General features: G+C 34.8%; 2 protein-coding genes across 3 annotated transcripts in view; both read right to left on the bottom strand.

Moving 5' to 3' along the window:
* Positions 1 to 3,309: 3,309 nt before the first annotated feature.
* Positions 3,310 to 9,074, bottom strand: LOC657174 (neutral alpha-glucosidase AB). The gene is made up of 15 exons (XM_008192855.3): positions 8,960 to 9,074; positions 8,818 to 8,907; positions 8,532 to 8,768; positions 8,299 to 8,475; positions 7,957 to 8,247; positions 5,541 to 5,790; positions 5,161 to 5,488; positions 4,876 to 5,114; positions 4,569 to 4,823; positions 4,268 to 4,517; positions 4,064 to 4,218; positions 3,903 to 4,016; positions 3,746 to 3,855; positions 3,596 to 3,696; positions 3,310 to 3,548 (listed from the first exon to the last, which is right to left on the bottom strand). The coding sequence occupies exons 1-15, from the start codon at positions 8,980 to 8,982 to the stop codon at positions 3,439 to 3,441; spliced, it is 2,730 nt and encodes a 909-aa protein (XP_008191077.1). The 5' UTR covers positions 8,983 to 9,074; the 3' UTR covers positions 3,310 to 3,438.
* A 772-nt stretch (positions 9,075 to 9,846) lies between these two features.
* The window catches only part of LOC657250 (neutral alpha-glucosidase AB), a 51,220-nt gene continuing 47,074 nt past the window's right edge, over positions 9,847 to 13,992 (bottom strand). The window contains exons 6-16 of one of the 2 annotated variants that reach the window (XR_010336336.1): positions 12,717 to 12,966; positions 12,338 to 12,665; positions 12,053 to 12,291; positions 11,746 to 12,000; positions 11,446 to 11,695; positions 11,245 to 11,399; positions 11,084 to 11,197; positions 10,927 to 11,036; positions 10,776 to 10,876; positions 10,048 to 10,728; positions 9,847 to 10,001 (exon numbers count right to left, since the gene is read on the bottom strand). Coding sequence is in view for 1 of the 2 variants with exons in the window: in XM_064359897.1 (XP_064215967.1) it covers positions 10,616 to 10,728; positions 10,776 to 10,876; positions 10,927 to 11,036; positions 11,084 to 11,197; positions 11,245 to 11,399; positions 11,446 to 11,695; positions 11,746 to 12,000; positions 12,053 to 12,291; positions 12,338 to 12,665; positions 12,717 to 12,966 (1,915 nt within the window). In the remaining variant the exon portion in view is untranslated. Of the gene's footprint in view, positions 10,729 to 10,775; positions 10,877 to 10,926; positions 11,037 to 11,083; positions 11,198 to 11,244; positions 11,400 to 11,445; positions 11,696 to 11,745; positions 12,001 to 12,052; positions 12,292 to 12,337; positions 12,666 to 12,716; positions 12,967 to 13,992 lie in introns of both variants that reach the window. The other variant, XM_064359897.1, reaches the window with a different exon arrangement.

Raw genomic sequence — 13,992 nt, 5'->3', positions numbered from 1 at the left:
CCCTGCACTCTTATTCTACCACATCCAAAACCCACCAATTGCTTCAACAAGTACTAAAAGCTGACCCGGCGCATCCACCATTTTTGCACTTGTATATTATAAGTTTTTTGTTACAAAACCGTGCGAACTCATGAAAATCAGCATTTCTGTGCCAAATAGAAAGAAAACAATTTAACTAAAAACGAAACACGGCCCATCCATCATTTTTACACTTATGTATGTTAAGTTTTTTTGTTATAACTACAAAGAATTAGCATTTCTGTGCCAAATAGAAAGAAAACAGTACAACCAAAACACAACAGCATCACAACAAAGTAATATTTATTACGTCCATTACAATGAATCGTTAAAAGTAGAAGCTGAACCGGCGCATCCACCATTTTTGCACTTGTATATTATAAGTTTTTTGTTATAAAACCGTGCGAACTCATGAAAGTCAGCATTTCTGTGCCAAATAGAAAGAAAACAGTTACCTAAAAACCAAACACGGCGCTTCCACCATTTTTACACTTATGTATGTAAAGTATTTTGTTATAACTACAAAGAATTAGCATTTCTGTGCTAAATAGACAGAAAACAGTACAACCAAAACAAAACAGCATCACAACAAAGTAATATTTATTACTTCCATTACACTGAATCGTTAAAAGTAGAAGCTGGTCCGGCGCATCCACCATTTTTACATTTGTTGCATCTGTTATTTGTTGTTACATTATGTGAACTATCAACATTTCTGTGCCAAATAGAAAGAAAACAGTTTAACTAAAAACCAAACACGGCGCATCCACCATTTTTACACTTATGTATGTTAAGTTTTTTGTTATAACTACAAAGAATTAGCATTTCTGTGCCAAATAGAAAGAAAACAGTACAAACAAAACAAAACAGCATCACAACAAAGTAATATTTATTACGTCCATTACACTGAATCGTTAAAAGTAGAAGCTGGACCGGCGCATCCACCATTTTTACATTTGTTGCATCTGTTATTTGTTGTTAAACTATGTGAACTATCAACATTTCTGTGCCAAATAGAAAGAAAACAGTACAACAAAAACAAAACAGCATCACAACAAAGTAATATTTATTACTTCCATTACACTAAATCGTTAAAAGTAGAAGCTGGACCGGCGCATCCACCATTTTTACATCTGCATCTGTTATTTGTTGTTAAACTATGTGAACTATCAACATTTCTGTGCCAAATAGAAAGAAAACAGTACAGCCAAAACAAAACAGCATCACAACAAAGTAATATTTATTACGTCCATTACAATGAATCGTTAAAAGTAGAAGCTGAACCGGCGCATCCACCATTTTTGCACTTGTATATTATAAGTTTTTTGTTATAAAACCGTGCGAACTCATGAAAATCAGCATTTCTGTGCCAAATAGAAAGAAAACAGTTTATCCAAAAACGAAACCGCATTAAATCAAAGAAATATTTGGGAGGGGGGAATGTATGGCAACTGGGGAGTGATTGGTGTTGACGGGTTTCAATTTAATTTAACAGGTTATTTGCGCAATTTCAGGCATATTCTTCTTTAATTAGACGAAATATTTATTAATTAAAGTACACGTTCAATTATTAATTACGATTAGTTTGTTATTATTTCTTGGCACATAATTGTTTCGTGTTATTTGATTCTAAATTAATTTATGTACTCGCAACAAGCAATGATTAACGCTATCAAGTCTCCAAAATAAGTGCTCCAATAAATCAATACAATTCGTTGAATGAATAAGTTAAAATAAAATGTACAACGTCTGGAAACAGTATCGAGATGACGATAGCGGCTATAAGTAAACGAACAACGATGAAGAAGATGGGAATTGAAGATGGAACATGTTGCAGCAACTACGAAATCCGACGAAATCAAGAGAATTGTCTGAAAGAGGAAGATAGAAGATGTCTTTGACACCTTTTCCGTTACTATGATCTTGTTCCTGTTATTTTTAAAATAAAACAATTTTAAGCAAAAATTCTATCTCATAAAGTGAACACATCTTTACGTGGACACTTCTGAGTACGTGTTTCTGTGGTCCTAATACTAACTCCTGTTATCAAATTTATTTTTGCCGCTTAAAATCTTGAACATCTCTTTGCATTCCTGTGATCCTGGTACTAAATCCTGATTTTTTAAATTTTAGACGAAAATTTTCCGCTTCAATATTTTTCTTTAAAAAATTGTTCGATTTTTAAATCTGGAGTTGGTACCAGGATCACAGAAACGCGAGAAGATGTTTAAGCGGGAAATTTAAATTTCCCGCTAAAAATTCGAAACACCTCTTTGCGTTCCTATGATCCTGGTACCAAATCCCGATTTTTAAAATTTTATGAGAAAATTTTCCGTTTCGATATTTTTCTACGAAAAATTGTTCGATTTTTAAATCTGGAGTTGGTACCAGGATCACAGAAACGCGAGGAGATGTTTAAGCGGGAAATTTAAATTAGGCGCTAAAAATTCAAAACACCTCTTTGCGTTCCTATGATCCTGGTACCAAATCCCGATTTTAAAATTTCAAGAGAAAATTTTCCGTATCAATTTTTCTTCGAAAAATTCTTCAATTTTTAAATCTGGAGTTGGTACCAGGATCACAGAAACGCGAGGAGATGTTTAAGCGGTAAAATTAAATTTCCCGCTAAAAATTCAAAACACCTCTTTGCGTTCCTATGATCCTGGTACCAAATCCCGATTTTTAAAATTTTATGAGAAAATTTTCCGTTTCGATATTTTTCTTCGAAAAATTGTTCGATTTTTAAATCTGGAGTTGGTACCAGGATCACAGAAACGCGAGGAGATGTTTGGGCGGGAAATTTAAATTTCCCGCTAAAAACTCAAAACACCTCTTTGCGTTCCTATGATCCTGGTACCAAATCCCGATTTTAAAATTTCAAGAGAAAATTTTCCGTTTCAATTTTTCTTCGAAAAATTCTTCAATTTTTAAATCTGGAGTTGGTACCAGGATCACAGAAACGCGAGGAGATGTTTAGGCGGGAAATTTAAAATTCCCGCTAAAAATTCAAAACACCTCTTTGCGTTCCTATGATCCTGGTACCAAATCTCGATTTTTCAGATTTTTGACCATTTTAAGAGTCAATTTTTCGTTTTCTTAAAAGTTGGTATCAGGATCACAGAAACGCGAAGAGATGTTTCGAATTTTAGGCGGGAAATTTAAATTTCCCGCTTAATATCCTAAACACCCTTTTGCATTCCTGTGATCCTAATAACAACTCCGGATTCATTATTTCAACAAATTATATTGTTTACTTGTAATCGTGATCAAAGGAAGTAAATAAAACACAAATTGAGTATTTATAACTCTGTAAAATTTCTTTATTGACACAAAATGTAGCACAACGATGGAAGGAAGTATCACATAAAAAACATTCTACGTATTAAATAAAAATTAAGAAAAATGCTAAACCAACAAATTTTAATGAAGTTTCAACGTAAACGGCTCTCTAACATTAACACCAGGCTTACGAACGACCAAGGACCGATTTTCACCGTCGTAAGAAGTTTCCAAATTAACAGTACCTAAGCCTGAAGCAAATAAATAAATGCCAACCTTAAAAAATTAAAATCCTTACTATTGCTCGTTAAAATAGCCTTGGTGATTTTCTCAGGCGGTCCTAAAATGACCACTCGCTCGATCCAGGCATCAGTAGGGAAATCAGTTTTATCAATCAAGCTAAAAATGCAAATTAACTAAATAATCACAAACTAAAACATGCACGTACCTGCTGGTCAGAGTATTGTCCTTAAACTCGAAGTTCAAATACAAGTATTTCTTATTACGATAACCAAAACTTTCACCGTCATCTACATACAACGTACCGGACGCAGATTTCTGCAAAAAATATTACAAAACGATTCATTCCGTGTCCTGACACTTACATTGTTGTCCAATGCAACGTAAAGTGTGTAAGGATCATGATGTGTTAAAGTGGACGACCTCCTCGGCCTATCTTTACGTGGGGTGATAGTGCCACCCCTATAAAACGCAGGAATCTGGAAACAATTTGTGAAAATTTCGCAAAAATTAACCAACTAATCACCTTATCTAAAGTCACCGGTATGTTAACAACGCCAGTTCCGTGATATTGTTTGAAATCTTCAATATCGTACCAAAATTGTTCAGGACCTCCAGGCAGGTAAACACTGACGGAAGACACGCCGGACTCCGTCACAGGTCGGGCCAAAATCCGGTCACCTAATACAAACATACAACATTTTTTCTACAACTAGTTTTTGTTACAAACCGACTAGAAGTTGGTCGTCGATATCGATAACATTAGTATCAGTAGGATACTCGTAAAATAGTGGCCTTATCACAGGTTCCCCTGTCGTTTCATGTTCCCTGAACAAGGTGTAAAACAGGGGCAAAATGGCATAACGTAGTCTCAAAGCGTTTCGGATTCTAGTACGAACATCTTCATTGAAAAGGTAAGGTTCGCGACGTCTTGTGTCCAGATGGGCATGGGCACGGTAAAATGGTAACCAGATCCCGGTCTAAAACGACCAGAAACGACCATTGGACCAATGGGGAAAAATCCAACTCACCTGGTACCACCTTTGCAACAACTCGGTATCAGGATTATTAAAGAAGCCTCCAATATCAGCCCCACAAAAACTAATCCCTCCCAAAGCCTCGGATAAACACATTGGAAAACTGGCCTGGAGATGCGACCATTCTGCCGCGTTATCTCCAGTCCAAACAGCTGCAGTTCTCTGAGATCCGGCAAAGTGACTCCTTGTTAAAATAAACGGCCTGCGGTCACTTGACCGCTTAATCAAACCGGCATAAGTGATTTCAGTCTAGAAAATGGAAACTGGAATATTGTCACAACTTCGAGCAATTAATAAATACATAAAGCAACCCGTAGATGTTGTGAATGTGTCTATGTTCCCAGCCTCCGTAATGTTTGCAATCTTTCGGCATTGTGACCTCCGGTCCGTTAAAAACCGACGGTTCGTTCATATCGTTCCAAATGTGGACGTCTTGAGTCGTCCCTTTGAACTTATCCAGAGCGTACAAACCTTTGTAGTACTCCTGGACTTTAGGATCGAGCAAATCCGGGTAACTACTAGACCCAGGCCAGCACCAACCTAACAATTTTGTAAAAAAATCCGGAAAAAAATTAATTACCAGTACCTTCGTAAACATTGCCGTCTTTATTTTTAACGTAATAGTCATTGGCTAGACAGTCCTCATGGAGGAAATAACCACCCTCTCGCTTAATATGCGGATCAATAATAACGACCAACTTTCGGCCAGTTGATGTCAAATTCGAAATCATTTCGCTCGGATGTGCAAACTTAACCGGATCCCACGTGAAATATTTTTTCCCATCGGTGTATTCAATATCTAGCCAGATAACATCGACAGGTAACTCATTGAGATCGAAATTATCTATGACGTTAATCACGTCAGTTTCGTCGTTGTAGTTCCAACGGCACTGGTGGTAGGCTAGTGCAAAGTACTACAAATTGGAAAAAGTGAAGAAAATGTTGGGGGTAATGTTACGTAAGTACTTGTGGTAAGGGGGCAACACCGGTCAAAGAGGCGTATTGTCGTACGGCATCTTTCGGCTTAGGTCCCATTAAAACAAACATATCGAAAACGCCACTCTCGCTCATGAAATGAGCGTCAACGGCGTTGTCAGGCTGGTGGCCTGAGACCAGGTTTACGATGGAGGAAACAACGTTTGTGTCTTTACTGTTGCTGATGTCTACCCAGGTTTCGGCGGCGTTGTGCCAGAAAACGCCCACTGTGTTTTTGTCTCTAGTTTTGCCAAAATGAAACCACAATAACATAAATGCGTTGTTAAATTTTTCCTAAGGCATATAAGGTGATAAACCACTGCAGTTCTTATAATACGAACACAAATTTATCGTAACATAACATCAGGTTTTAAATTAGCTAAGCCATATTATTTAAATGGAATGACAACAGTTTTATGAAATTTTGAATTGTAAATAATACACTGTAGTGCTGAGAAAAAAACATGACAAGGCATTGTTGTTTTATTTCTTTATTTTTTGTAAATGTTGTCGTTTGTCTTTATCCGTAATAAAAATACAAGCTAAATACCTTTTTTGAAGTACTATAAATAATAGTGTTAGTTTTGTTTCTGGAGAATATCAAAATCATTTGACCTGAAATGTTTATTAAAGTTGTGGATATGATGTTTTAATAACAAATGATCCTTTAATATGCAATCTTTTTCCCTCAAAAAATTAAGCATTTTGATATGAAAAACTGCTCAAAAAAATTGGAAATACTCGATTTTGATTTTAATGTAGTATTCTACGAATGCTACATTAACATATGAATAAAATGTAGCAAAAGCTTTTTCTATAGTTGTATTTTTATTTCTAAAGAATTATAAATTACACTATCTTTTATTAGTACAAATAAAAGCAACATTTACTTAACTTTATTCATACATTCCCACGTATCGTCTGTATTTGGAGATTATTCGTTTCTAAAGCTGGCGATTTATATTGGAAGATACAAAACTGATACAATCCTAAATGATTAATAAGCTTTTCTTTGTATGGACGATATTTTTTAAAAACATTATGGTAACCATATTTCAAATGATAGAAATCTCTCTACGATTTATGTTAATAAGTATATTTTGACAATTTATGATGGTTAAATATACGCTTTAACGTTTGCTTATTATGCAAACAATTTTTAAAATAATAATCGGTATTTTTTTAAAATTTGGTGACACTCTAATCTCCAGGAATAAATGGAACTGTAAATAATTTATTAATTACATTTTGTGGAGAAAAAACTTCGATCTGTAGACGCTTTAAAATTAAACATTGGACGTTGCATTAATAAAATTACACCTGATTTATTGCAAAAAGTCACTTAAAATTAGGTTCATTGAATTCGATTCTGTCGACGAAACAGAGGTGGGCATTTGAATGATGTGTTATACAAAACTATTGTCATAAGTTATATTTTATGAGAAAAAAAAAGTTCTCCATTTATTTCAAATATTTCGTATTTTATTTATTTTTAAAAACATATAGTTCTTATTGGGAAACCCTTTATTATTTTACATGTATGTAAACCAACTAACAGGTTCTAAAACGCTGGTGTTTCGAAAATATCAGTCTTAATAATGATTTTTTCTTTATTAGAATCAGTTACTTATACAGTCAATCGAAGCAAGTTGGAATGCTGAAGAGAGCGTATTTTGGACTTAAAAAGCAACTGCATTTTTTAACAATTTGATAAGATGCTCTGTAACTCGCTTCATTCTTAAGGAAAGCTTATGTTAGTTGCTTTTTACATTTGGATTTTAGACGAAAATTTTTATTCTGATTGAAATTCATTACAAATTACAACCAGGAACTCCTCTTAAAACTCTTAATTCGTCCTCTATATTAAACCCAAGTGTACAAATATTAACACATTTTTCACAACGTTAAGTAAGACGAAAAGACGTAATACATCTTAAATGTAAAGGGCACATAAATTTGGTTTGGTTTATATTCCAATAATTTCTGACATTGCGCAATTTAAATGTTTTTTTTATAGGAAACGGGTGCTAGAATGACTTTCACCGGAATAATTATACGCCATTAATTTAATTTCTAAAATTATTTCAATAAATTACTAGAAAAGTAAGATTAGTATTTGATTTTAAAAAAGACGTCTACATAAGAGTACTTAATTTTTCCAAATGGTGAATACGTGAATATTTTGAAACCACGGATTATAACAAAGTCAACAATCAGGCCAGTGACAATCCTCATCATAAATTAAAAAAAATACTTACTAGTGAGTTCGAGGGCGCTTATTGTTTCGAAAAATTAGAGAATTCAGTTCGTCATTCTATTTTTAGAACTTCAAAATCATTTTTCATTTTTACAAAACAGGTAAATAAAATTAGATAAAGCAGAAGAAAAAACTTTTGCAAAAACTTACGAATGAGCATAGACCACCGGGACAGCACCATAGATGGCCATAGTGGAGTCAACTTCATACTCAAAAACGTCCAAATTGTACAAGCGGTAAGGGTCAAGCCCCCCAGGCCCCGTGCTCCTCAAAGCCAACCTATCTGCATGTTCAGGCAGCCCATAAATCCTGAAGGCTCCTGGAAAAGTGACATCAACACCCACTGCTTCAGGTCCTCTAGGTTTGGAGTCATGATGAGACTTGAAATTTTCTTCCCAAGCGCCGGGGTCTTCCTTCACCTCTTGTTCCCCTTCCCCTTCACTACAATTTCACAATGAAACTAACCATTCCCACTGTATGAGAGTAACCAACCCTTCGGCAGGCTTAGCCCTGAGATGTTCCATGTTGAATAACCCCTTCTCATTGATAACAGCCACAAGGGCGTCATTTTTGAAAAACTCAACTTTAATAGGATTTGCTGTGACGACTGCTTTGTTATCGCCTGAACGTACCGTTACTTTGTCTTTTGTGCGCTCTAAAACTTCCAATCTAAAAATTATTTTGGTTGGATTATGAATTGTTTGACTGGGAGTTATTCAAATTACTTGGCCACTTGTGGCTCGCCATTAAGTGCCCCCTGTACTTGATACCGGGGATGCAAAGGCTTGACTTCATCAATAAACACCCTGAATATATTTCCAGCAAGAGAAGTCAAAGTGAATCTAAAATCAGCTTCGGCTTCCACATTTTTCAAATCGGCCTCTATTGAGTTATCACCAACGTGTAAAGTGTCTAAATTTAAAACGTAGGAAATCGTTCCAGGCTTGAAATTTCTCAAGCGCCTAAAAGTATGCTTAGATAACAAACTTATAAGTGGGTGTAAAAACATACCTGCAAAAACTACTTTGTCCGCATGATTTAAAATTGTTTTTGTCGACCGCTGATGTTGTTGCGAGTATTAATAAAATCAAGAAACCGTACCTACAAGAAAAAGTGTCAGCCGGTAACAAACACTATTAACAAAAAAAACTACATAAATGACTGTAACATGAACATAACTGAATTGCTACAAGATAAAACTACGTCATCTAATTTAGTTAATTGATCTAAAGAGTTCGTATCAGAGTAAAAACTGAATTATTTTAACACTTACTTAAAATTTAACGCCATGATGGCGATGACGACTGACACTTGTAAAAAACAGCTGATTAGCAATAAACCTAATATTCATTGCACAAAAGCTTACAAGCTCTAAAATTCAAGTTATTATCATTTAACAATTAAAATACAAACTGAGTCTGTTGGCAACACTGGACTTAAAATTGAAAGAATACAAATGGAGTACGCATCTAGTTAAGAACAATTTAACATTCTTGTGGGTAAATAATTAAATACCATGACTCAAATGGTCGACAGCATTTTTCGTTAATATTTGATAACACGTAAAGTAAATAGTTGTTCGCGATTGGTTTAAAAATTTTGACGCAAAAATTTCTATCTCTCAAATTTACCAATGGTGATACAATAAATTACATGCTGTGTGCAAAATTTATACAGTAAAAAAACTTCCACAAATAAAGCAGTCATTTAAAACATTTTATTACTAAATAGCACTACTCAGATGGTGAACTGCATTTTTCATTCATATGTAATTTGACATGAGATACGTAGTTGTTCGAGATTGGCTTAGAAATTTGGGCCCCAAAATTACTATTTCAAATTTACTAATGGTATCAGATTTTAGGATTGCATTAAACTTGGCTAGTTAGTAACAAGTGTTCATTAGCTATTGTCCCCTGAATCGGTCGAATTACATTTTTTTATTTGTACTTATATTTACGTTAAAATAAGACACCTTCAGGATATTCTTACCTAGTTCTGTTTTCGGGACATAGACTGGTTCTGCATATTCAGGTTCAATAACTTGCTACAGATAATTTAATTTTGATAATTAACTTAAAGTTTTTGTTTCATTGTAAAAATTTTAAGTTTTCAATTTAACGCCATAATAGCGATGACAAATGACAGCTGATCAACAATAAATCTAATATTCATTACATAAAGGCGTAGAAGTTCTAAAAATAAAGTCATTCTTTTCGTTATTGTTCACATGTACATAACTTATCTGGTCGACTGCATTTTTCGTCCATTTTTAATTACACCTGTAAATGGATATTTACGATAGTTTTAGCGCCCGAAAAAAAATTACAGAAAAGTTTATAAGCTCTAAAAATAAAGTCATTCTTTTCGTTATTGTTGACAAGTACATAACTTATCTGGTCGACTGCATTTTTCGTCCATACTTAATCACACCTGTAAATTGTTATTTACGATAGTTTTTGCGCCTGAAAAAAAATTACATAAAAGCTTAGAAGCTCTAAAAATTAAGTCATTCTTTTCGTTATTGTTGACAAGTACATAACTTATCTGGTCGACTGTATTTTTCGTCCATACTTAATTACACCTGTAAATGGTTGTTTACGATAGTTTTTAGCGCCAGAAAACCTGTTTCAAATTTATCATGATCGATGATTTTACGATTGTATTGTTTTTTATTATTTATATCATTTATTTCTAAGAATTATTAGAATTGTTCGAAGCTTTGCTTAGACTGCAACATTTTTGTTGCACTGTATGGTTTAAGGCAGTATCACATAAAAACGTACGTATTAAATGGTAATCAAAAAATTCAGTGAATAAGTTTCAAAGCAAAGGACTCTCCAACATTAACACCAGGCTTACGAACGATCAAGGAACGATTTTCACCGTCGTAAGTAGTTTCCAAATTAACAGTACCTATGCCTGAAGCAAATAAATAAATGCCAACCTCAAAAAATTGAAACCATTACTATTGCTCGTTAAAATAGCTGTGGTGATTTCCTCAGGCGGTTCTAAAATAACCACTCGCTCGATCCAGGCATCAGTAGGAAAATCAGTTTTATCAATCAAGCTAAAAAAGCAAATTAATTTAAATAATCACAAACTAGAACATGCCCGTGCCTGCTAGTCAGAGTATTGTCCTTAAACTCGAAATTCAAATACAAATATTTTTTATTACGATAGTCAAAGCTTTCACCGTCATCTACATACAACGTACCGGACGCAGATTTCTGCAAAAAATATTACAAAACGAGTCATTCCGTGTCCTGACACTTACGTTGTTGTCCAATGCAACGTAAAGTGTGTAAGGATCATGATGTGTTAAAGTGGACGACCTCCTAGGCCTATCCTTACGTGGGGTGATAGTGCCACCCCTATAAAACGCAGGAATCTGGAAACAATTTGTGAAAATTTTGCAAAAATTGGACAACTAATCACATTATCTAAAGTCACCGGTATGTTAACAACGCCAGTTCCCTGATATTGTTTGAAATCTTCAATATCGTACCAAAATTGTTCAGGACCTCCAGGCAGGTAAACACTGACCGAAGACACGCCGGACTCGGTCACAGGTCGTGCCAAAATTCGGTCACCTAATACAAATACAACATTTTTTCTACGACTAGTTTTTTTACAAACCGAGAAGTAGTTGGTTTTCAATATCGACAACATTAGTATCAGTAGGATACTCGTAAAATAGTGGCCTTATCACAGGTTCCCCTGTCATTTCATGTTCCCTAAACAAGGTGTAAAACAGGGGCAAAATGGCATAACGTAGCCTCAAAGCGTTTCGGATTCTAGTACGAACATCTTCGTTGAAAACGTAAGGTTCGCGACGTTTTGTCTCTAGATGGGCATGGGCACGGTAAAATGGTAACCAAATACCGGCCTAAAACGACCAGAAAAACCATTGGACCAATTAGAAAAAAAAACACTCACTTGGTACCACCTTTGCAATAATTCGATATCAGGATTATTAAAGTACCCTCCAATATCAGCCCCACAAAAACTAATCCCTCCCAAAGCTTCAGCCAAACACATTGGAAAACTGGCCTGGAGATGCGACCATTCTGCCGCGTTATCTCCAGTCCAAACAGCTGCAGTTCTCTGAGATCCGGCAAAGTGACCCCTTGTTAAAATAAACGGCCTGCGGTCACTTGTCCGTTTAATCAAACCGGCATAAGTGATTTCAGTCTAAAAAATGGAAATTGGAATATTGTCACAACTTTGAGCAATTAATAAATACATAAAGCAAAGCGTAAAGGTTGTGCACATGTCTGTGTTCCCAGCCTCCGTAATGTTTACAATCTTTAGGCATTGTGACCTCCGGTCCGTTAAAAACCGACGGTTCGTTCATATCGTTCCAAATGTGGACGTCTTGAGTCGTCCCTTTGAACTTATCCAAAGCGTACAAACCTTTGTAGTACTCCTGGACTTTAGGATCGAACAAATCCGGGTAACTGCTAGCACCAGGCCAGCAGGAACCTAACAATTTTGTTAAAAAATCCACAAAAAAATTAATTACCAGTACCTTCGTAAACATTGCCGTCTTTATTTTTAACGTAATAGTCATTAGCTAGACAATCCTCATGGAGGAAATAACCATCCTCTCGCTTAATATGCGGATCAATGATAACAACCAACTTTCGGCCAGTTGATGTCAAATTCGAAACCATTTCACGCGGATGTGCAAATTTGAACGGCTGCCACGTGAAATACTTTTTCCCATCCGTGTACTCAATATCTAGCCAAATAGAATCAACAGGTAATTCATTGAGATCAAAATTATTAACAACGTTGACGACGTCAGTTTCGTCAAAGTAGTTCCAGCGGCATTGGTGATAGCCTAGCGCAAAATACTACAAATCGAAAAAGTGAAGAAAATGTTGGGGGTAATATTATGTAAGTACTTGTGGTAAGGGGGCAACACCGGTCAAAGATGCGTATTGTCGTACGGCATCTTTCGGCTTAGGTCCCATTAAAACAAACATATCGAAAACGCCACTCTCACTCATGAAATGAGCATCAACGAAATTGTCATATTGGTGGCTTGAGACTAGGTTTATGATGGAAGAAACAAAATTTTTGTCTTTGCTGTTGTTGATGTCAACCCAGGTTTCGGCGGCGTTGTGCCAAAAAACGCCCACCGTGTTTTTATCTCTGAAAAAAGTTACATAATATTTATACCTTCGTCGTCTTTGTTAACATTGTGTTAAGTCCGGCAAAAAAAATACAACTAAAGGGTCATTCTCGAGATGAGACAGCAGCTTTATTCAATTTATATTATTATAGGAGTAGTAAAAATAGCTTATGGGGCAAAGCTGAGTATTAATTTTTCTGAACGTAAGAAGATAAATGATTCAGCTTAAAATAATTACCTGATTCCCAAATACAGCATTAACACTAACGATTTTTTTCTTACGTTACCCAACTGTTAATTACGCCTATAAACTTTTGCATAATTCTATTTTTTACCCGAGCAGTTACCACTATAAATATTGAAGGTATTTACCATGTGAAAAACATAACAATAACTTATGATTTTTTCAAGAATTGGTGGTGTCTCACAGCCATGCTTCAAACTGTTACTTATTTAAGTAATTCCCTAACAATTACGCTGTTAATTAGTGTTTTTTTAGTCAATGTGAGAAATTTATTTTTGCTTTATTTATTTAAAGATAAACTAATTTTTTTTAATGATTAAATTTTTAATGTGGTGGAAATAAAAAACGTGAAAAACATGATTCCAATTTATTTGCTACGTTTCGAAACGGCCGTTGTAATCTTTAGGCCTGAATCTTGGACCGCCTGAAGATGACAAACGCCCGTTGTTAAAATGTAGTAAACAAATTTGAATGTTTTTTTTTGAGGTTCTTTATTTTTACGAATTTTCACCACATTTTACCTACACATAAAAAAAGACACGAATAAACCCAATTTAAATTAAATTTTTAGTTTTACTTTCGCTGTTATTTGAAATTTTTAGTAATCAAAATCACTCAGGTAAGTGATTATCCTAGTCAGCCCAGTGGATATACTTTCAGGTATCGTATCAGAGGTAACGATTCAATAAACTAAGAATACATATAATTTATGAACAAATAAGTTAAAAAATTTAATTTATGTTTTCTTTCTACCCTTTTTATTCATCATTATTACTCACTAAGTAAACTGGTATACTTTTTG

This window comes from Tribolium castaneum, chromosome 1, assembly GCF_031307605.1.
Source record: "Tribolium castaneum strain GA2 chromosome 1, icTriCast1.1, whole genome shotgun sequence".
Classification (NCBI taxonomy): Eukaryota; Metazoa; Arthropoda; class Insecta; order Coleoptera; family Tenebrionidae; genus Tribolium; species Tribolium castaneum.
This window is presented reverse-complemented; position numbering and strand designations above follow the sequence as displayed.